This window comes from Dermacentor andersoni, chromosome 4 (genome assembly GCF_023375885.2).
Source record: "Dermacentor andersoni chromosome 4, qqDerAnde1_hic_scaffold, whole genome shotgun sequence".
Lineage (NCBI taxonomy): Eukaryota > Metazoa > Arthropoda > Arachnida > Ixodida > Ixodidae > Dermacentor > Dermacentor andersoni.
In genome coordinates this window covers 88,656,711-88,681,327 of record NC_092817.1, presented here as the reverse complement: position 1 = coordinate 88,681,327, position 24,617 = coordinate 88,656,711, and the positions used below count along the sequence as shown (strand labels likewise).

General features: G+C 45.4%; 1 protein-coding gene across 1 annotated transcript in view; it reads left to right on the top strand.

Moving 5' to 3' along the window:
- The window catches only part of LOC126536806 (cell adhesion molecule Dscam1-like), a 494,472-nt gene that overhangs the window by 385,378 nt on the left and 84,477 nt on the right, over nt 1-24,617 (top strand). Inside the window, exons 14-17 of the mRNA XM_055074010.2 lie at nt 11,283-11,431; nt 18,712-18,843; nt 21,129-21,296; nt 23,583-23,653. Of these exons, the coding sequence (XP_054929985.1) occupies nt 11,283-11,431; nt 18,712-18,843; nt 21,129-21,296; nt 23,583-23,653 (520 nt within the window). The remainder of the gene's footprint in view (nt 1-11,282; nt 11,432-18,711; nt 18,844-21,128; nt 21,297-23,582; nt 23,654-24,617) is intronic.

The following is a 24,617-nucleotide window of genomic DNA, read 5'->3' as shown; positions in this document are numbered from 1 at the left end:
TACAAACATAAAGCAGACATCACAATCACAGACATAAAGCACGGTAAGAATTAACATTGCTTTTAACACAACAATATCAGGCCACGAAGCATTTCATTCCATCTGGATGGCACAAAAAGAAAGAATATCGAAAGACGTCATCGCCCCTAAAAGTAAACTCGCGGGCTTTTAATGCATCCTCACGTCTTTTTGAGATAAAACATGGTGACTTAATTGACTTGTCTCTATCAATTCTCATTTTAAAAGAAACATTATTGAAAAAATTCAACCTATAACTTTGTCGGCAGTATATAATTGTTTGTTATGATATATTAATTTTACTTTCTGTCACAATCGATTTCCAGCTTTATATCATAACTACAAACCTCACTCCTTATTTTGCAATTTTTCAAGCTTATCCGTGAGATCGGCAGTCTATGGATACCAACAGATGTATCCGTATTCAAGTAAACTGCGAACATCAGTGAAATACAATTTTTGTTTTAATGCGTCGTGGTAACTGACTAAAACTGCGGCGTAAAACACCCATCAAATCCATTGCCTTATTCCTGATGCGCGTAATGAGCCTATTCCACCTTAAGTCGGAGGTCATTAAAATTCGCAGATATTTATACTCGTCATCCTTCTTTAAGGTTATATTATTTAAACTATAACTAAACGACTGAAATGCCTGTTTCCTTGAGGAGTTGATTCGTACACATTTTTTGAGGCTTCAGCCATATTTCTCACTTATGGTACCAAGCTCTTATTAAGTCTAAACCAGTCTGCAATGATATAATATCAAATTCGTTATTTGTGACCCAATAAATTACACGATCGTCCACGAACCTTCTAAAAAGGAAAGATATTCGGTAATCCAATTGATGACACTGTTATTAAATTTATAGATACAAACATTTCGGATGAGATCTTCTGGAATTACAGCAAGTGCTTTCTTGAAATTTAGAAATATGCAGTCAATTTTTTTGGTTTTGTCCATTGCAGAGGCCAGATGGTGAAAAAAATTCAACTAAGTGGAACACGAAAAGACGTTGACGAACACCGTGCTGGATGGAACTTTATATACTGCGTTTAACTAATTGCAACATGATTGAAATGTAAATGATGTTTTCCATTATCTAGATTATGATACTTGTTTACGACAAAGGTCTGTAGTTCTCGACGTTGTTGCGCGTTGACGAATGGCTACCACCGGTGCCAATTTTCAATAACCGGGTAAATGACTTTCAAATAAGCATTCCTTAAATAACCTTAAAAAATAAAAACATAGAATCCCAGACAAGTTTTCAAGAATCGCTGCCGGAACATCATTGGCGCAACAGGCTCCCGTCTGCTTTATTTTCTCTGGTACTCTACGCACATCGTCGACACCAAATTTAACTTGAGGCATTTATGTCAGTGCACGCAATGTTGGAATTGTACAGGGTCCTTTCTGGGATTCTTGAGATACAGTTTGGCCGTACTGACCAACACTTGCCAGACAAATCTTCGTGCTCTACAGGCTATTAAAGCTCGGGCTCTCAGGGCTTGTCTTTGTTTGCCAAAATGTACATCGACAGTAGCGACTATTGTGATCGCCCAGGACCAACCCACACAAACACACATTGCGGTAGAAGTGTTGAGAGTGCACATTAGGCACTTTGCCCGTGCCCGTTCTCACCAGCTGGCAACACTACCGTCAGAAAGGCCGCAGGCATCATTTTGTACTGCGATTTCGAATTATTACTCCTACCTTCCATCAGGCTTCACCCCCGCAGCTAAGCCATCGATTCGTCCACGGTGTTTGGCTCGACCTACAGTGCACCTCACCATACCAGGAATCAGAAAAAAAATCTGAGCTGTCATCACCTGCTCTTAAACAACTAACTGTACTCCTTTAGCACGAGAGGTACGCCGACTACGTACATATTTGTTCTGATGGATCGGTAACTCTCCAATATTTCTCCGGAGCCATGGTTTTTCCAGAAAAAAAAAAAAGCACCACCATAAGTTTCAAGACATGTGACCCAACGACACCGATGGCTGCGAAACTTGCAGCTCTTCGCGCTGCGCTTCGTCTCGTCAGCCGAGAACAACCTCGAAGATGGTCAATAGTCAGTGACTCGAAGGCAGCACTGCAGTCTTTGTTATCAGCCCTGCCGCGTGGACCACATGAACAACTGGTATTCGAGATTAGAGAACTAATCCATACCTTGACTGAGAAAGGACACCACGTGACATTTCAGTGGCTTCGAAGTCATTGCGGCGTCATAGGAAACGAGCACGCCGATAACGCTGCTCGGTCGGCTCTTCAAGGCGACGAAGAGGAGCCGATACTATTATCAAGGACAGATGCCGCTAGAAAACTGCGAATGCTCAGCCGTGACATCACTTTCCCCTTGTGGAACGCAGGAAGCTTTCAGAACAACCGGCTGCACAACCTAGGCTCCTCTCTACGCCTTTGCATTCCAGCTGGACTCTGCTGTCGCGAAACTACCCTGCTTTGTCGAATATGGCTAGGGGTGGCCTTCACCAAGTCTTTTGCATTCTGCATCGGAAGGGCCGACGACGACTCGTGTGATGACTGTGGTAACGAGGAGACTCAACACCTTCTCTATGACTGCCCTCGCTACGATCTACAGAGACGATCGCTCGCAATCGCGTTAGCGCGATTTGACCGAAGAACTCTAACAGAGAAACTTGTTTTAAAATGCCGCCATCACAAGCCATCGCAGCGGAGGGCGACGAGGGCACTGTTGCAGTTTTTAAAGGCAACAGAATTGGACAAGCGGCTGTAGCCGAACAGATGTTTATAGTGCTACAAGTGCTACTGTGCTGTGCGGTGGCAGTATGCGGCGACAGTGACCGACTGCGATTGTATATCTATGCTCCTTTCTTTCTTTATCTCTAATTTGTTATCACTTTACTTCTCCCTCCCCTCTCTCCCCAGCGTAGAGTAGCAAACCGGATTTTCCCCTCTGGTTAACCTCCATGCCTTTCCCCTTTCCTCTGTCTCTCTCTATGTCAGCTCAGAAAAACCTTGTCAACAGCACCAGAGCACTTTGAATTAAACCTGGACGAGAAAAAAAAAAGGTTACTAAAACGCTGAATTTTTCTAACGCCATGTATTTTGCTTTTCGAATGGGTTAGAGGAAGAACATAGTTATTTTCTTGGCCGTTACACCTAACATATCAGCAGAACTCATCAGCATTTTTGACTAGTTTTTCAGCGATATTTTTAGAGAGCGCTTAGCCATTTATACTTGACTGCAAAAACTACTCTTAAACTTTTAGCTGTAACCTAGTTTATTGCGACTTTCTTGTTTTGAACTTTAGATAAACTCCCCTGAGTTTTTGAACAAATATGTGCAGCCTGTGACTGATGATAGGTCGCTAGGTTTATAAGCTGGCTATGCACATAAAATAGCCAAAGTACGATGATAATATATGACGATCAGGACGAGGATGGTACTGTCACTACAATGACATACTCGGTGCCGATACAAATGAAGAAATGGCAGCGGCATAGCTCAACTAACCCTTCATAAGCAAAGCTAAAGCTTGGTTTAGCCTGGTTAAGTCTGGGTTTCACTTGCTCTACGTTTGATTTAGCTGTAATTATTATACTTAGGTATAGAATCGTCGTTGAGCCAGGTACGACGGCTGTGCCTAAGTCGGTGGCTAGACACTACTGTGATTAGGCTTGGGTAGACACGCATCGTTCGACGGTGCGATGCCTGTTGTGCCAAAGGGAAAGCACAAGTACTAGACATGCAAAGAGACGCCACCAACATGCGCAGCGTCGAAGCCCAAACGGACAGGGCGCGAACGCCGTGGCTACATTGATCTCAATGGTGCGACGCCTGTTGCATTCCGGACCCTCTCCAGTGAAGCAGCTCGCCGGAGCGATATCCGCGGGGTAGTCAGACGCCGCCTGGCGATGACGGCATAAAATAAAGAACCAAATGACGGCTCAAAGCCTTCCGCTTCCGCGCAAGGCTCAGAGAAGACGGTTCGGCCTCGTTCTAATCCATGGCCAAGCTCGCACTGACTAAGCGAGCGCGGCGCTCCTCTTAGCCAGGCGCGCGGCGAGTCACGTGGTCAGGCGGGAACCCAGCCCACGCAGCTGCGGAGAGCGCTTGCGCCAAGCCGGCGGCGGCGGCAGAGCTCGGCACGGCGGGTCACGTAATGTGTTGCCCAGGCTACGGCGTAGTTGTAGTCAAATGAAGGTCAAGTTGCTGGCGACGGCGAAACTCGGCTCGACGCGGTTAGTAAGCTTTAAAAGTTTCATACCATAAAAGTAGATACCACATATACAGCCAACGTATTTGTTCGCCAACATCTCCTTATATCATGCCAATAAGAACAAGCACCTACGCCAGAGATACTTGTATTATTGCCTATATATAGTGACTCCTGTCGACAACATTCATATGCATAGTGCAAAATCACGAGTCTGATTTTGTCTCACCTCTGCTGAGTGAGGGTGAGTTTTTAAACAAGCGCATTGCGTTCAAGAACTTCTGTACGTATATTATAAGCATCAGTCAGCAGCCAGTAGTGGTCAGTCGTCGGGAAAGTTCAGATAAACACTCATACAGATGTTGCGAACTTGTGAAGAAAGAGAAGCAAATTTTTCACTTAAGCAACGTTCGGAGCAAAAGGAAAGTTATGTTGAACGTTTTCTGTAGCTGTTGTTTTTATGTTTATGGCTTATGTGTAGCGGAAAGGGGACAAGTAGACAGCCTTAAGCGCTGAAGCAAAACAGAAATGTACAGCAGTGGCCTACGAAATTCAGAACATAAATATTTTATCGCCTGAAGAGACAAAAGTTAACTTGCGAATGAACATCGGTAGCCAGCCTCGGTGCTCTCGCCAAAGCGCCAAATAAAAGCCAACCACAGCAGCAAGTCGGCGGAGAATAGAGGGAAAGAAAACGTCTCGACAGCAGGACGTTCAGTTCGGGAGACGATACGAGAGCTTGCGGCCGCTAACAACGGTAGTCGTGCTCCACGCATGCCAGAGAGCGGAAGGGGGTTGATAGTGGAGTGGGAAGAGATGGGGGAGAGGGGGGGAGGGAGGGAGGGTTCGTAGAGATGTAGTTTAGTGAAAGGCGGTGGCTATAGGAAGAAGCGCTCGATAGCGCCGCGGCGGTGCGTCGGCGTCGAAAGGACAGGCTGTGGACGCAAGAGATTTGGCGCGTCACTGGCGGATGTTTTTCTCCCCATGGCACGGGATAGCAACGGAAAAGCCGCCCGCAAAATACCACAAGCGGAATAATATTGATAATAATAATGAAATAAAGTTTGTTACGGACCAAACCCTCCCTACACTCCTTATAGAAGGTGCATACGAGCGCGAAAGAGAAAGAGAGAGAGAGAGAAGAAAAAGAAGCGAAGTAAACGAGGGAGATAACAAACTGAAGCAAAGCGTGTAGTACTCCATTCTTTTCAAGCGCAATAGACCGGCGCGATGAGGAGGCCTCCCTCGAGTACCGACATCGGCGGCTTCGAAGCGATGAGGCTCCCAGGCAGGCGCGCGAGGAGAGAGAGCGGAGGGGAAGGAGCCACGCACAGCGGTGCGCACGGTGGGCTGGGTATCGACCCATTAAGCGGAAAACCGGCCGGCTAATTAAACGCCCGGAGAAAAAGCGATGGCTCCTTTTACACGGGAAGCACAAACGCGCGCGCGCGTTCTGCCAACGAAGGAACTCAACGAACGCCGTGCGGTGGCCTCACCCTCACCGTCGTCCTCCATCAGGGCGAGTCAATACCGGCTCGGCTTTTTTTATCTACCCGCGTGTGTACGAGTGTGTGTAGTTATTTGCGTAACACAAGGGAGCCCCGCCTCTGCGCGCTCGCTGCGCATTAGCGTGTTTTAAGAGGCCTCGCTTTGCGGCCACGGCCGTGCGTCGCTTACCGCACTGCGTAACGGGATACCGCAGCTTCGGAGGAGAAACTGTTAGCGCAGACGGGGATTGGAGACTTCGCCCTTTTTTTTTTTTACTTCTTTTTTAAAATTTAGCTGCGATGGCGAGACCGCGAGAATCGAAGATAGTGTTGGGGGTAGTTGCGGTGAATTGCGCTCTGGGGCAAAACTGAACAATTTGCAGAAATGGTTGACATGTTGAGGATCCAAAGGGGCGTTCACTGGAACATGGAGGCTTAAAGTTATTAACAATGGTAGAACACGGATTGGAGAGCAAGGACAGCAACAACACGCCGTGACCCTGACGGAAGACAAATCCGCTTGTGGAAACGCTGACTTCAGCGGCACCCCTTGTTCTAGCGCCGATAATTGTCAAAGTCGTCCCCGCCGAAGAGCCTGTTCGAGGAAGCCTCTGGCCTCGGCCGACATCTTCGCAGCAGGGCCGCCTTTTCACAGCGCTTTCCGCAGCCGAAGACGGAAGAGAGGCATCAGATGCGAAGCTGGGAAGAAGACAAGCCTTTCCCGTTGGCTGCTCCATATACACTTGTCGCAGTAAAAGAACGCATAGCGCAGTTTGTCGCCCGTTTTGTCGGCATCGCCGACTTGTTCCGGCTGGCGTCCATGTCATTGCGAGTCGGACCCCGTTTTGTGTTGGTTGCTGAGTAGTTGTCCGATCATCGAGGCCGTCCAGAGAGCTCACGATGCGGCGGCCAGGTTCGGCCTGCCCGTCCCAACGTGGGAGCGGCCCGCTGCGCGATAAGCGCGTATCTCAGGACTGTCAATAAAGTTTTTCCATCCATCCATCGAGTCCGTTGCGGAACAGGAATCAAATTTTCAGGGTTTCACAGCATGTTGTGTGACACCACAGCATGATGTGGTGGCCGTCGACTACTTGCTTTGCTGTGCGCCCAAGGGTATAGAGTGGCAGTGCTCGCCGAGTGTTCGGAAGTTGCCACTTGATTCTTGCAGACGATCGAAGCAGTCCTAGAGCAGCAGCTCACGTCAGTGTGGACACTAATAGCACCCGGTTAGGTACAGCAAAATTAAATTGTGATATTTATGACGCGATCAGGGCCTTAGGTTCCTTGCTTTGCTAGGCGAATGTTGCTCAATGGGGGCCTAGCGGATCGTAGTGCACCGGTTGGCGTGCTCAGTAGAAAACATCAATCTCAGTCACTGGCAAGGTGGACCTACGCCGTTGCAGGCATCCGTCATCTCCGACTGATACGGAATTTCTGTTTCCTATTTCTTCCTATCCATTCCTACCCTCTCTACTTTTTGTGTCGCATCTTGCTGTCACTACACAATGTTCGTTTCCCACATGTTATTGCTTTCTTTATTCCTTTGAAATTTTATGCTATACGAGCCCTTTGCGAAGATATAGATGGACTTAGCAGCAATATACTTAAAGTTTCCGCGTCAATATATATCCAACATGCTAATCCTCGCATATTTGGGCAACTTCACTGCAGTTTAGTATGCGGGTGAAGGTACCGAATAAAATCGAGAGCTTGACGAAAGTTCGTCTAGTCTGGGATGATCATGTCAAGGAATAGCATACATAGACCAGATAAATAAAAGACAAAAACAAATGACGTTTCGACTCCCGTACGGAAGCCTTGTTCGCAACCTTGGTGAACAAGGTTGTGAACAAGGTTCCGAATAAGCTTCCAGTACGGGAACCAAAACGTCATTTGTTTTCTTCTGAAGTCTTATTTCAGTTGTCGGTGTCCGCTGTTGTTCGCAGGTTACCAAATAGGCGCATCGGACCTGGTAATTGATATTAAGGAACGAAAAGCTGGACACTTCTCGTAATCATGAGATCACCATTTGAGTTCTCCATAGGACTAATATCTTCGTCGCTATTCTAGCTCACTTAAAGAATTTCTGGTTTTGCACTTTCGAAACGTCTTAACCAAATATCCCAGAAGTCCACACAGGCTCGTGAATTGCGTTGTCACCTTACAGAAGCAGCGCCTTCCCAGATGAAATTCGCTTCTTCTATGGTAATACGGCGCAGCGTATACAAGAGGGCTTAAATTGCTCAATGCCGTCAGATACATTTACGATTTCTTAGTTTTTTGTAAGAAAACCCAATCACTGATCCCAAAGTGCGGACGTTGGGCTTGATATACAACACAAAAATGGTGTGCTTTAAGGAAGCGCTGCTAGCGTGTTTTCCTTAATAATTACGAGCTTTATTAGTACCGTAAAAATGGTTAGAACGTAAGGATTTCTTAATTCTTACTTTTTTTTTCGGCGTTTGGAGTACACAAATAATTTTCCCATCGCCAGTTCTTTTAGTTCTCTTAAATATTTCTTTTTTCTATCTTTGCCAATATAGTTGTACGTTGTATTTATTTGGGCCTGTCCTGCCAACACATTTAAGCGCGAACAATTCCCAAACCGCTCCAATGCGTTGTTCCATTTTCATATTCACCGAATTTGTACGCACAGCCTAATTGAGATTCCACAGTGTACACTTGGGACTGCTCCATGCTCAGAAATTGGCTACATAGCAATTGCACGTCGCACTTTCACGCATTACCAGTAACAGGCGTACTGATGAGTTATTTCCTGTTCGCACATCAATTTAGTTTCGTGGCTCCTTCACACAATGTGCTGCATAATGCGCGCACTATCTGATAATCGCACACGCCTCAAAGCTTCTGTATTCCGTTCACGTGCAAGCCATTTAAGTGATCAGGGACTCAAGTTTAGCGTGTATAATCCAACGGCAGGCAAAACTCTCCTTTTGCGCTGTCATCTATTAATGAACAAGCATTTCTTCTCATTTTCTCAGTTTACAATGCGACAGCTTTCGGTCACAGCATAATAATGTTATGTCGATCAAACCTGGCTATACCATTTGGTCGAGACCGTTATAGTTACAAGACGCGTAAAGATATTAGGCACGCCTACAATATTACACCGAAGTATTACGCACGGACATTGCGCATAACATGGAAAACATTGTAACAACAACTCTCCTCTTGGCAATATACCTGTACGGCTATACAAGCGACTGTGCTTAGCGCAACGAAGGCGTTTTACCAACGCAATAATGGCTTCCTTTGTTATCGCCTTGCTTTATCACACCTAAGTTAGCGTCACAAAGTTCTTAGTCTATTAAACACCTTTCTTAAGCTATGCGTACTAGACTGCTTTTTATCGCGTAAATAATACGGTGATACAGAAAGAGCCATCGTAGCGCCCAATGAGAGTAAGGTCAGTCTCGACTCACCTCAGTTCATATGAAGGCAGGTTCGCCAACCAATTTTTTTACGCTGCGGGTAGCACACAGACAAAAAAAAGCATCTTCAACTCAATATGAAATCAATACCGTGTCAAGGCAGCGCACGATCTATCTTCGACGCCGTACGTTGGGCTCCTAGCTGTTAATTCCGAGCACCTCGTATTTTTGAACGTGTAGTTATATCTAAATACATGAGCGCTTTTGTTTTCTTTCTTTCTTCTTCTTTTTTTTGCATTGTTCTTCGTTGGGAAATCGGCCACGGCGGCCGGTTAGGTAGGTCGCATAGCGTTAAATGGAACCCATCTGGAAAATTCGGAAGCAGTGGGCCTATACTGCTGCCCCATTTCACTTATGTGCCAATATGAAAAAAAGAATTAATTAAAATGTGCTACCACTCACACATGCAAGATGGCGAAAAAGACAAAAACAACAACGAACGTGAGTAAGCGCATCAAATTATCTCGATAATATTGAACACATGTCCGTATTAATGAATTAGTGAATTAATGAAACCTCTATTTGAAGAAGTGATGGCTCCGGGCTAGCACAATAGTCTGCGACTACAATCAAAGCTGTCCTTTCAACGCCACTAACTAGGCCAGGAATCGAACCCCCCATTTAGCGCTCAGCAAGAAATAAAGAATAAATAAATAAATATTCAGAATAATGCCTCGTCACGAAAGGCTCTCTCTCGTGAGTGCTACACGTGCAGCCGGCCCTGTTTCGTTTCCTGTCTCTCTCTCTCTCACGCGCTCGACATTGAGTCTTCCCATTGCAGCCACGACTGAGGCCCGCTCGTTTCGCATCGCCCATTGCGCGCAGCTCACCGCCGTAATTAGGGCGCGTTGGCTCGCTCTCGAGATCGCCGAGCCTTCCGCGCCGAGCTCTGAAGATAATCGTTGCCGCCGGTCAGCACCTCGGCTAGCGGAGACGCTCCCAGAATGGCCGCCCGCATCCCAAACTCCAGGACCACCACGTCCGCGGCGCCTGACGACGCCGAAGAGGCGGCGATGCTGGTGCCCGCAACGGGAACGAGCGGTGATGCGCAGGCATGGGGGAAGCGGTGGCGAGCGCCGACCGTTAATTACGGACGCCGGGGGCGTCCCGCGCGAGCAAGCGCGAGCTGGCCGCGTGTTTACGGGCTACTCTGCGTAATAGCGAAAGGCTGATTAAGGAGTGTCATTGCAACCGTTCTCGCAGCCCCGGTTACAGAAGGGCGATTAGGAGTTATTAGCTTCCCGTGCGTCCGGCGTGCTGCCCGCTCTTGTGAGTCATAAAATTAGTGTAATTAATTTCTCCCCGGCAGGAGTCATATGGTTGCGCTTGTGCGACGCTCCATAAGTTGACGCCAAAAGAATTTATTTTTAAGTCTTTCCTTTTTCGGACAAGCGGTTGCCACACACAACATCACAGTGTGTGCCGATTTAATCATTTTCTCGAATAGAAAGTATTGTGGCCTGCGGTCTTCAAAACACTTCACAGGAGCGAGCTCGCAAACACTTACGATGCTTCTAGGAAAGTAGTTATTCCAACAAGCTCACATGAAGTCGAGAAAGGCCCGGGTGGATGTTACAACGCTGCTTTGCACTTGCTGTAGTGCCACAACTGCCACGCTACCGAGTTCTTAACAACCCAACCCCTCGCCAGCGGGAAACTCGGAGCCAGTGACGCGCCTTGTCGCGCACATTCCATTCAGTTCTCACTGTGACCCTCCTGGCACCAGTCCAAGAAACAGAAAATTCTTGCGTCAGTTGTGCTATCGCTACCTGAAATTTTACCAAGGACAAATTAGCGACAAAATGAGAAGTTATGTGCGTCTATCATTTGTGGACATCTCTTCCACACCTACTCTTGTGTGTTACGATTCTAGCCCATCAAATAAAAAAAAAAAAAAAGGAAATGAATATCGTCGCACCACGTGTCCTATTCGCCAGCTTCTCGGTACGTGAGGACTGCATCTTAAATTGCTGCTAAATCTTAAGTGTACAGTCGGTGAGATTTTCACGTTTCCTTTGCTGGAAAAGAGAGTAAAGCGTGATCTCCGTCCTTTATGAGTAAAATTCAGTTTCCATGCCTGTTACTGTGCACAAAAAATGACGTATTGCCCTTGGTCTTACAGTTTCACCCAGGATGACACACCAACCCCGGATGGTCTGACTTCATCGCTTCTCTTTGCTGCCACCGAAAGAAGTGACTCTGGCCTGTATACCTGCCTTACCACAAACAAGTTCGGAAAGGATGAAACCAACATCAAATTACTCGTACAAGGTGAGCGCTTTCATATGCAAACAAAAAAGGATTAAACGCTGAGAAAAGCACGACGTCCTTGGGGTTAAGTAAAGCACAATGTAACTGCTCAGAAGCTCCTGAGAAATGTTAAATTTTGACAAAGACACGAAGAACAGCTTTGAATATAGAATGTGTAATTACATGGAAATCAGAAGTGGCATCATTGCCCGTATAGAAACAGCACCATTGCCGTAATAACTCTCAGTGCCATTTAGCCCTGTGATGTCCACTAGTAAAAGGAGGCTTGACAAAATTCTGTTTTTTGCACATTAGCTGTCTCGTTCCATCAAAAGATTTAGCTGAATATTTTTTCTTCACTCATCCAAAGCGTTCTCGACATTCCTTCGTTTGTGCTCCGTGCTTTCGCTGTACAATTTATTGATAATTTCTTCTCGCTCTCCATCCGAGGCGGTTATCACTTAACCATTCATACAACGCTCTGTAGGATCTGGTTAGCATACGGCTAATGTCAAGGGACTAGAAAATAGCCCCTCGTAATAGGAAACCGGACTACCTCAATCTGGATGTTCTTCGCACGGAGAATAAAAGTGGCAGTCATCAGAAATTTTCTGACGCTGAAATGAAAAAAAATAAAGGGAGCCCGGACACGCTTGGCGAAGCTTCGTCGTCGATTCGACTGACAAAGTTAAAGCGTTATCAGAGAGTTCTCCGTTGTTCTGCCCCTCATCATGATTGGTTTACGCTTCGTTGTAAGCTTGCGTAATTATGAATTCTCGCTGCACCTTGTCTGCTAGGCTTCTCGATCCCTGTTCAAAACCTTCGTCCTCGCGTAGTGTGCTCGCTCTCCATTTCATCGACGCGCTTAGCTCAGCCGTAGTACCTTGATTTCGATCTGGTCTTGATTAACTATGTTTTCGAGCTTAACTCGCTCGAACACGCCCTCCTCCTGACCATCTCTTCCTCGTTCACAGCAGTAAAATCGAGCCCGCGTTTAAGCGTTATCGGCCGCCTCAAGTTCGCAACATCACTCTCCGTGACTTTCTTTGTTTTTGTTTTCATTCTAATCAAAAAAAAAAAAAAAGAACGTTTCGCCGAAAGCGATGCATCAAAGAAGCCGCGCCTCTGATATTTCAGCGTGGCCCACGCAAGATGCTTGCTTTCCGCGCGACACTCCAGGGCAAATATATCGAGCGAGCCAACGCAACTCGGCAACGGAGAAAATAACGAACCGCTGCGCACACCATTCGAAGGAACAAAACAACGTAACATCTTTCCTCAACATCGATCTTTCTCGCTGTCCTCCGCCCCAGTTACCGCGCGTTCTGTCCCCACGCTATCTCCAGCGACGAGTTATAAAGAGAGAGAGAGAGATAAGAAAACGAGAGCAAAATTGTTGCGGGCACCAAAGCAGATAGGAAAATGAGGAAACGAAGCACTGACACGGACAGAGCGTACAAAGAGAATCAACTAGCGGACGGCGCTCGTTGCGTGCGCGCGCTCACAGCAGCCGCTGCTATTTTCCAAGAAATTATTTCACGGCCCATTGCACGCCTTCTCTTCATGCCTGCACCATCGCTCAGGCACGGCGCCGCCTCTGCTGCTCGTTGCTGCTCGCTTGCCTGCCAGAAATGCGATGCCGCCCTCTGCCTTCGGGAGGGGATTTGGACGGCGTCCCCGCAAATTTATGTCGCCTGGCGCACTCACGCTCTCTCTCTCTCTTTTTTTTATTCTTGGTTTACAGTTACGCCCGCTTTCCAGCTTATTGAATTTTAATTTTTTTTTCGGGCTTTCTCCCTGCGTTTCGAAACGCCTGCGGCAAGAAGAGAAAAAAATTCCAATGGTGCTTGAAAACTGCCTTCACATGGCTCTAAAAGAGCCTAGGAAGAACGAAAGTAAGAGACACTCTAAAACGAATGCGCGAAGCCAAAACAAACGAGAGAGAGTGAGTGGATGGACGCTTGACGCGACCTTCACGAACGAGCCGCATAAGGTCAAAAGTAAACAACGGCTGGCGGACATCTTATACTGCTCCGCCTCTTTCATTCATTGCTTATTTATTTCTTTTCTGCATGTTTTCCTTCTTTCCGTCTCTAAATTTTTATTATTATTTGTTTTTTGCTTTGCTGGGCCTGACAGTGTCTACTATTGGAAAAAATTTTTCGTAGTCGCTTGCCATATCTTCCTGTGTTCAGTTCTTTAGCCACTAATTTCTCCTGTGTTCAGTTTTCTTTTCTTCTTCTATCACTGACACAACCGTTCTTTGTAGCTTTTTTTTTTCTTGAACCCCGGATTCAACAACATGAGAGCATATGCCTTGCACTTCAACGAATACGCGATTTTTGCTACATTACCTTATTAAGCCGCGTCTATACTCTTTTTCACGTTCAGTTGGCTACAAAGCTTGATGTTACGAGGAAACATAAACGTCAACGATTGTAATCATCATCGTTATTTTCATCAACATTGACATTACCACCATAACCATCAGCCCATTGCAACGCGAATAGCTGTCCCAGTGAACTCTAATATGTGCTGTTCTGCCGACACGATCATATATGCCTGCAAACTTTGTAATCTCGTCCATGTACATAATTCACTTCCGTCGTCGACCGCATTTACCTTATATTAGAACAGAAGAGAATGCAACATTATATTCCTATTGGAAAATACTATATGCCCGGTACCATAACCCTGTTTGTCCCTAGATAACGACACGGGAACAAACATGATTACGGTACAAGGTGGATAGGATTTTTCAATAGGTATGAACCATGTTTATTTAGGCACAAGTACATATACACAAGTGAATCCCAGTCCACATAAGCCTTGTGGATTCTGTGCGTGACGAGAGAGAATATTTGAACTATGAGGCCCTTTCACAGAATGAGTTCTGTCCATTGATGCAGCTCAATGAAGCTGTAATTGGAATCTTAAGGACTTGTGTATGTACATCTGTCTGCTGGTCCGAGAAAGAACGCCATTTAATAGTAAAAAGACTGTGCAGACGCAAGATCTGCAGTATTTACCAAGTGCAAGAATACATAGTTGCCCTTTAAAATTAAATTCTGGGGTTCTACGGGTCAAAATCAGGACCTGATTGTGAGGCATACCGTAGTGGGAGACTCCGTATTAATTTGGACCACTTGGGGATCTCTAACCTATCCCCAATGCGCGGGACACGGCCGTTTTTGCATTTTGCCCCCATCGAAATGCGGCCGCCGCAGTTGGAATTTGATCCTGCGACGCCATGCTTAGCAGCGCAACGCCGAACCAGCCCCCACGGGTACATAAATCTGACCCATATTTTGCATGGAAATGTAGTTAGCACATTACAAAATAAATAAAAAGGAACTCTAGACACCCTCCGAAAGCTTTAGTTAATGTATTATAACTAGTGCAGTGGTAAAAACTCGGCTGCGAATACGATGATACTGGAAGGACGTAGAAAACGAGAAGAAAGGGGGTTAACCTAGGGGCCCGATTTTTATTAGTCATATCATAAGAAGCGAAGAAACACTGACACCGAAGCATTCACGACAATGAGCGACTCATTCTACACATTTCCAAGCGATACAGGCTTACGTTGCTAGTTGCCACTTTCGGCATCATCGTCATCATCATCATCATCATCATCATCATCATCATCATCATCATCATCATCATCTCTATGTCTACCAGAGGACGAAGGCCTCCCCAGCGATCTCCAATTACAAGTGTCTTGCGCCAGCTAAGGCCATCTTATTCCAGCCAATTTTCGTATTTCATCATATCACATCGATTATCTGCAGTCAGCGACGGCCGCTTCCTTTTTCTTGGCACCCACTCTGGAAGTGTAGCAGACCACCGCTTATGCGCCCTACAGATTACATGACCTTCCCGCCTCTATTTTCTGCTCTTAATGTCAAATAGAATATATTGCTACCCCCATTTCCTCTCTACCCTTCACTTCTGTCTTCCTGTCTCCTAACGTTACGCCTAGCAATTTTTTGTTATTCCGATCGCTTGCATTTTTAAGTTTTATATGGGTGGATCGAGTTGCTGTAAAACAACTTAGTGTTAACAACGCAGTCTCGCGTGCAGGAAAGCAAAGGCTTTTAGCGACCGAGCAATTTGACGCTTTCACATTTTTTATTCAGTTCGTAACATATTTGTTAAAAGTAGCTATACGCATTTTTGAAGCAAAATCAGCAGTGCTCACAGCATTCGTCGCGGGGAATGCAGCTTGCCACTTTCATCAGCATTATCGGAGGACGATGATTTATCCCTCGTCTATTATAATACGTCAACTCAAACCACGTATATTTCCGTCTCCTCAATCCGCGCTTCCACCGTGTGCGCGCACGCAAGTCGCATGCATCAATTCGCAGAGTATTTTGACTCTGCGAATTTTTGTGCATAACTTGCTCGACTCTTACTATTACCGTATTATTTTTTCAGTGACATTATCAGCCAAGCACCTCGCTGCCTAATCATTTTGGGGTACGCGTCAGAAACACACCGGGCTTGGTCGAATACGCCCGGCACTATGGCACCGAGTTGTAAACCATGCTATAAAAGGGGGCAAAAGCATAAATTGCTGCCTTAACAATAAAACATGCCTTCTACAACCTTACAATCAAGGCTTCCATTGCCCGGCCAGCGAGCTACGTTGGCTGCGGCAAAGGCGCGAACGCAAGTCACATGATGCCATTTTTAGATAATAGCGATAGCAGCGCTGATTTCTCCAGCGGTGACCCTGGTGACCAATATGTTAGTACCGGTAAGACGGAATGGTCGTGAACTTTTTTCTTTTTCACATATAGCAGTGAGCTCCCTTCGGCATAAGGAGGTATTTTTCCGGCCCACGGCGTTTCCGTGAAGTCAAAGACAATAAAACACCGTGTGCACTTAGTATCAGGCAGCAATTGTTAACGATGAGAAACTGCGAGATATTGCGTCTTGCTATGACAGCACCAAATGGGCTGGTTGCTTGGAACGTGTTCAGTTAATTGAGACTGTACACATTCACTCAAAACAGCCGAATTGAGGGGCTTCCATGAAATAAGCAATATTTGTACAGCACAAAAACATCTAGCCTGCGAGGCGTAGCTGATCCAACTGCGGTGAACTCGTTGAGCGAGCCAAGCCCCACAATTGTTGCATCTTCGAACGAGAAACGTATAGCGTGCGTATCTTGCAGAAAGGTGTTCCGGCACTGGGAGACCTCGGTGCTTTATTTTTGGTAACGGCGAGACTTACGAACTAACTTTTGCCGTTCTGTCGAAGCTCTCTTGTATACGTAACGCTGCATAACTATGTCCACGGTTGTGCGACTTCGGCTTTCACCGATGCCTTGCTCAAGCGTGGTCAGTTACGAAAGATTAACGCACTTTGTATTTATCGAAGAAAGAAAACGCACTAGATTTCCTTGTATCTTATGGCTTTACGCAGCATTGAAGAGGCGCGTTGAGAACTTGCTCCCGTGGCTGCCGTGTGGCACCTCGGAATACTGCAAACTGGCTGTGATTCCAAAACACAGCAAAGCTCGGACTTTTCATGGCCTTACATGGACGAGTGCTGGACAACGTAATTCCTACACACGCGTCTTGAAAGCATTATTCTCACGCTGCAAACCAAAGGAAACGAAGACTTGTTAAACTTGCGGTGATTTAGAGGCAATACCCACACTCGAACGAAGTCTAATTGGCATGACAGCAACAAAGTTACAAGGCTTACTAGATAAAATTAGCGATAAAACACGGATACTTTCGAAAACAAGCCCTACTAGACGCCGCAGCTAGGTTAAAGGTGACTGTGAATTTCCTGATTCCTTCCCTTTTCTGAAAGAACATTTCTAAAGCCAACATGTCCGAATAAGAAACGCACGTATTTAAAGAGACAGCTCAAGTTGACGTAGACTCCGAGGAAAGGTTCAAAAACTGCTCGCCCCTAGTCAATCATTACTGTACCTTGCGCTAAGCAATGCTTTTAACGGAGCCAAAGAAATTCAGCACACAAACGGTCGAGGTATAATAAGGAAAAATGGACAAAAGATCTGCCGTCCACACTTCGTCCTCGTCCGCTTGTCAGTTGTGATCTTCAGGTCATAGATAACCATCAGCCTAATGCTTTACATTGCTGTGTTTCTGGTAACATTAAACTTGGATGTGCTTCCCATCGAAGGATACGAAAATGGCTGTAGAAGTCACAGCCACGGAGAAACCTAACCACAGGAAATGCGTGGTTAAGAGAAATATATTATTAAGCGGCTACTCTCTGAGATGAAACAGGCCCAAATAGATGTTAATACCCGACCGGACAAGTTAACAACCCACCCGGCAAAATTGGCACCATGAAAGCGATCGATAACGAGCAAAATTAGACACTTATTCACAAAGATTCTGTAAGTGCACTCCGCCATTGGTCATTAGCTCTGTGATTGTGCCATTGTCATAGCGGTCCCCGTGATTGGTTACGGGCACCCGGGCTGCAAACAAATGAGCGAACGCTCTTCCATAATATAGGTCCTGCGATAACAGGCTTTGGATGCTTTCAGGCAGAGCAGCACCGTTCATCAAAAAAACAGTGCCGCTTTCAAAATTAGCTTCCTTCTCTGCCGTGCGCATAGTTTGCGCAATCTATGCAAGTGTGGTTGGCTCTGTATGCTCTCTTAAGCATAGCATTAATACGTCGCATGCTCTGCCGAAGGAAGAAGCATTGACAGCGATAGGCAGGCATTCGTATGTTACACAGAGTATAAGGCTTGTACTTTCACAGGCAGCATAAACCGCAGTGAGCATTCGCCTTGCTAACTAAACACGCGTGGTGTTTTGCGGCCAGAAGCACAAATGAACACGGCTCGCTCGAGTAACCACGAATGCTCGCGGTCATCACGCTGACATCATAAGGAGCTCCGGCAGCGGGGACTACGAGTGCTTGTCCCAAAGCGAACGTTCCGTACTGGCGCTCTCTTTATACCATTTCATTGTGTTGCCCCTCCGAAACTTCGCAGATCACGTGATTTCCAGCACAGGGCGAGCACTAGCTTCCTAGGCTCGACTGCTCGCCTGCGCAACCGCTGCTAATCGCGTGACCCGCAACACCCGGCGGGTGGGTCACGCGTGCGCCGTGAAACCCGGGATAGCTTGACGACGGCTTCAGCGTGGCTTGGGTGTCCGTATTATTGATAAAACAAGAACTTGAGCCAGCGTCTTTAGGGGACCAATCATTGTTTTGTGCCTCGATTTTGTCCTACACAGAGATTGAAGCTTGCGGAATTGTATGTTATTCTCGTTTTCAATATGAATTTGCGTTTGCAGAGACACCTGACCCACCTGATGACATTCGAGTCGCGGAAGCTACCAGTCGACGCATCTCACTGCGCTGGAACACGCCTTTCAATGGGAACAGTGACATACTCGGCTACTTCGTTCAGTGGAAGGAAGTTTCCGGTGAGCTGCTGTTCGTGCACGTAAATGTCGCATATTGGTGCACCGTATACATCTTAGGATGAAACAAGGCGCCCGCTAAGAGCAACAAATCAATCAGGAACGTATAGGGGCGAATGTTTCCGGAGTGTTTGTGGAGGGAGCAATATCTTTCAGAAGTTTGCAGCGCGCCACAATGGCTCTATAACGAAGAGTAAGAATCGAAGAAACACCAATCTTCCTGCAGAAACAGCTCGAATATGCGGGTATTATTTCGCGAAACTAGCATGGCCCCCTTTCGAATAGACAGTAATAGACGAAAAAGAAAGCTTTCGTTTCAATATAGCGTTCTTTGGTTCAGGTTAGTTCAAGATCCTAACGGTTTAGTTCAGTGGAATCCGGAAACCACTCATGACACACGTAAGGAGACGGTAACGCCAGGGATGGTTGTTGTATCTTCACTAGACTTCTGCACTCAAACTATGAAAAAAAGTACGCCCTTTTGCATTTCATTATTATTCGACAGCTGAAGCATGTGCGATAAAACCATTATTGTTTCCTGAATGGACACTGTGGTGACCGGATTTTTCCAAAAGTTCATACTGCCCGCATGCTGTTGTTCGATGAATTGGGTTGAGACGATCACGCTGCTTGTCCCAGTAAATGTAGGCCAGAATCCACGTAGGTTAAAGGGTTTGTTCTTCCAGGATTTGCTGAGTCCATAGCATTGGAGAAGTATGTGCAGAGAAGGTGCAAAGAAAAGACCAACCACAGGAAACTACTTCCAAATTATTTTAGACGTGCCGTTTATGTACGTGCATACTGCCGCGTGATGGGGGCACAGAATCCAAAACTGCTCTCTGCGGGGCTGCTAATCAAGGTGCTGACATAGGGGTAACATTGAAACGGGCACTATCAATCTGGGGAATCTCGTAGCGTAAATTAGAAACGCTGACGTCACTTCATAAATACCTGTTGTGAGCTTATAGAAGGTAAATACCATCACATCAAGCTACACTGGAGAAAAACAAGCGTTAAATTAGTTCAACTGTGTAAAAGCCTACCATTTAGCTTTCCCCATAGTTGGGCACAAGTAAAATGCTACTGGTGGCAATGAACTCACCTTCCTGAAGCAACTCCTGCTGGCAGGGCAAAATTCGACAACTTCGAATGAAGGTTTTTCTGTTATTTATTATGACAAATAAAATGCGTCGAGAAAGCAGAGAGAATTCGGTATAGTAACCCTGTAAAACTTCTGGCAGTAAAACGGGCCCGAATTCAGCCAACGAGCGCGAAACGACCATTCCGCGCCACGCTGTGGTAATCTCCTTGTTTGCTTTGCATATATATATATATATATATATATATATATATATATATATATATATATATATATATATGTATCAGCATGGTAAACCACAAAGAGCACTAGAGGAATGGAAGTCGTTATAATTGAAGCAATCCCCCTCAAAAAACTCCGAAATACTTTTACTCTTGAGCCCGCACTAACGTTCTTTTTATTATTATATGGTACTTAGGAGATGCTGCCACCTTTAATTGGCGCCTGCTACTGATTTTCACATAAATATATAAATAATGAATTAACCTACACGCATTAAAGCTAAACGTCTACTTCAAATTAAAACTGAAAGTCAACTCAGAAACACAGCAACACAAAGTCCGGTCATATAAATATAATGTTACTTTGTTAGAGGAACAGTTAACCATAGTAGGTGACGCTCTATTAGAAAGTGCCATGAGAACTGTTTTGCTGAAGTTAATATTTAACTGTCATTACTCGCATCACGCATAAAACTGTGAAAATGACTAATTGAGGCTGTGACGATTATTCCAGCACTCGGGGGTGTAATAATACACAATCATCGTCATACAGACGAACTTTAGGAGCAATGCAACTGGGCAAATCATTACCATCTAACAAAATCAATAATGGGCCTAGCACTAACTCCAGTGGGTCCCCTGATGGAACGTCAACGATGGTATAGTCATTTGAGAAAGGTCAAATTGCCATAAGTTGGGACCGCCGGCGTGATCATGTTTTGTTTTCTTTATTTTTTTTTGATAACATGAATAAAAAAGATGTTGCTACCAACAGACAGTACCGGCTGCTGCTTTCCCCATTCAAGACGTGTAAATGCATCAGAAAATAGCACGCTTATGTTTTCTTATCCTAACAAATGCTTAAATCATGCAAGAATGCAACGTCATTTAGCACAACACGTGTCTCATCCATCCGCAGACATCAGGCAAGACGACCGTGATTTGCGTTTTGTTGTGTGTACTCTCAGGTTCCTGGCAGAAGGATTCTCGACACATAGAGGTACCTGGTTCTAACACGTCAGCTGTGTTGGATGACTTGGAGCCCATCACTGCCTACCACCTACGCGTTCTCTCTGTGAACAAGTTCGGAAGGAGTGAGCCCAGTCCCATGATTTCTGTTACTACGGACGAAGAAGGTAACTTTCGATTTCTTTAAGATGAGCACTTGTTACACCGGAGAACCGAAATGACTTGTTCTTCCTAATAGAGCACACCTCAATTACGAAGTTAAATGAACAGTCTGTATTTATTCCCTGTATCTCCCAGAAAAGCTGATCGCAAAGAAGCCCAGCACTCCATAATTCAGTGGTCAATTCACGGGTGCAGAAAACAGATTAACGTTTACCTGCGAGCACACAGAACAACGCTTGTCGGTAATATTTTATATTGCATGGATAGGTCTTTAAGCATGATATTTCACACGGAAGAAATTTTGTTGGTGTAGAAAACATGCGTGCTCTTTTATACAACAGCATCATATAGAACACTCACAGAATTTTCTCGTAAGTGTCAAGGCCACATTAAGCGGACTGACCTGGCGACATTTTTGTTAAAGGCACAGATGCGTCGATACTAATAATGCCACCCCAATAAGGTCGTTCAGGTGAAACTTTATAACGTGCTAACTATTGATTTAATGGTTGCCTGAGGTTACGTGATTGCGACTTCTCAAACATTTATGTACGGCGTATACTGCTCATCAGTGCTTGGATATTGTTGTGCGCATGAAGGTCAAAACACTCAACTGAGTGAACGATTTCCCCGCATCTAATCTGAATTCCTAATGTACAGCATAATGAAATAAAATATGAACTAATGGAGTGGCGCTTCCGGTATCGCGGGCAGTAGTGTGATTGTGTTTGTGCTTCCACTTTGAATTCGCCCCCGTGCATGGTTCTGCGCACGCGTTATAATTAACGTATGCCGCTAATCAGAACGGCCTGCTTAGCGTTGGACTTCAAGCACGCCAGTTCTCTGCCACTGTGGCTGTAGTGACAAATTATGTATGCGGGAGCTCACGCGCGCACTCTCGTTAGGTACCTGAGTTAATGCAGTTCCACTTGACTGCAGCTTGGTTGTCATTATAGAATCTTCAAGCGGAGTGTTATTTGCCGTGCGCACTTCATCTCCTTCCGCTTCTCCTCAATTAACCCTCCCCCCTTCCGATTCGGTGATTTACATATCTACCGGCTCCTTGAAAGATGGCAACAGAAAGAGACACTAAACAGAAGCAGTTAATTAAGCCTTCTGTTATGCGAACATAGCTTACTCCTCATAAAAGGAGCGAACGTGAAAGACACATATCGAGACGCTAACCAAAGATAGCGAACCAGCTCGTCGTGGTGTCATTCATTTTGATAGCATCTGCGCAGGTCTAGGGGTTCGCTTATCGGTATAGAATAACTTAATGGCAGTAGAAGACAACCAAGGACTCAGCTTAGCCATTATTTCAACAACTAGAGCCTGGACCCGCGAGAAACAAAGATGATGATACATAGAAGCGATAAATTTTGTTTCGCTAACTCGTGTTTCCCCGCTCTAGTTATTGTACGACTGAAATGCTAACCAGCCCAGTTATAGACCCTACAGCTTCGCCAAACGTGAAAACGTTTGGCGCGCCTGAACGACTCAAGTACGAGAATAATTTTTGAAAACCGTAACGTCACAGTGAAGCACCGGCGCTCAGGTTTTCGAGCGTAATCGTAGATTGAGTAAGTATCACCCTTTCTCTGCCAAAAAAAAATACAAAGGTGGTAGAATTTTGATACAACAATGCAATGTTAAACTGTGTTTCCCTTCTGTTTAGCATCCCTTTAAGTTCATCTTTGGCATACTACACTCTGGGGAAAATAATCTGGATGCACTGCAATAGAGCAAACTTTGATCGTTATTGAAGTCAATAGAGTATTACAAGCATCGTAGGAAATTCCGCATGGTATAATACTATAATTAGCAGCAAGTACATCTCTAGGTCGCTGCAGTAGGGTGGTGGACAATTAGCAGTAGGTTTAAGATCTCCCTCTTAAAGCACATTGCCAGTTAGTTACTGCCGTTGCACCAACTCTTGTCCAGACGTTGAATACCTAATATGTGTGACGACTATTTGTACTTTCGACAAAACAGCATGCAGGCATTTAAAGGCGTCACGTGTGTGTGTGTGTGTGTGTTTGTTTGTTTGTTTGTGTGCGCGTGTGCGCGTGCGTGCGTGTGCGTGTGCGTGTGCGTGTGCGCGTGTGTGTGTGTGTGTGTGTGTGTGTGTGTGTGTGTGTGTGTGTGTGTGTGTGTGTGTGTGTGTGTGTGTGTGTGTGTGTGTGTGTGTGTGTGTGGTGAGAGAGAGAGAACCCCGGAAACATATTCCAAAACAAATACGGTTTCTAATATTTTAGGTTTATATGGGGATGCAAAAAGTAATTTCGTTGCAGTGCCTTCAAAACCGCCTGAGGACTTGGTTGTTGTGCCAGTGACTTCACAAACCCTGAAGGCTTCGTGGAAGGTGAATATGATAAAAAAAAAGATGCATGGATGCATGCAGTGATGCGTGTAGTGCATTAGATAAACTTAAAAAGGAAGCACGTGTGACGCACCTGCGTGAAAGGAGGTTGGAGGACAGAATTTTAGCCCCTGAGAAAAAACTGCTCTTTAGCCGCACAGCATGACGTTATTGATGAACCATGTAGGCCATGACGAGGCCTATGTTACTCTTCTGGAAAGCTACGGTCATCTTGTGCATAAAAAATAACAGTGAAACGTCATTCGTAGATGCATGAATACTCGGTGTTTACGGGGGATGTTTTTTTCAATTGCTGTACCAGTCGCGAAATGAGCTGCGCGATACTTCGGAAGGCGGAGACGATGGAAGGAAGTAAATGCTGTCGCCTAGAGCGTAGCTTCAGGAATAAAATAATATTTTCTATTTCTTTCCAGTTCGTATCACGAGGAATAACTCCTCTTATTATAAAAAATATAACATTCTTCTCCAGCTAAAGCTAATATAGAGGTACAAGGGCTTGTGACTCAGGGCATCACAATGGACCATTAATTTTGCTACCGAAATTAAATGTCTATTCTCTTCACAAGCGCGATTTAGAGCATGCATACTGTAGCTATTCAAAACCCACGTCAAAGAGATCAGCACTGTACGAAACTGAAGCAAGTTCAAGTGAATATTGCACGAGTTTTTCGGTGTTGATGGTTGACGATCCCATGGCGAAATGCTTGCGTATTGATTATTTCATGCATGGTCAAGAATTTCGCGCGCATGAATTTGTAGTTTCGACATGTGCAAACTTGGTTGATTACTTATGTTTGCATCCATGGACACCAATCTATGGGCATTCTATACGATCAGTACTTAAGTTACGTAGGGTAAAATCGCTACAAAAAAAAAAAGAATGTTGACGAAAGAATTTGGTTGACAGAGACGGCCGTATCGAAAATCCCAAATGAAAACCCACCTG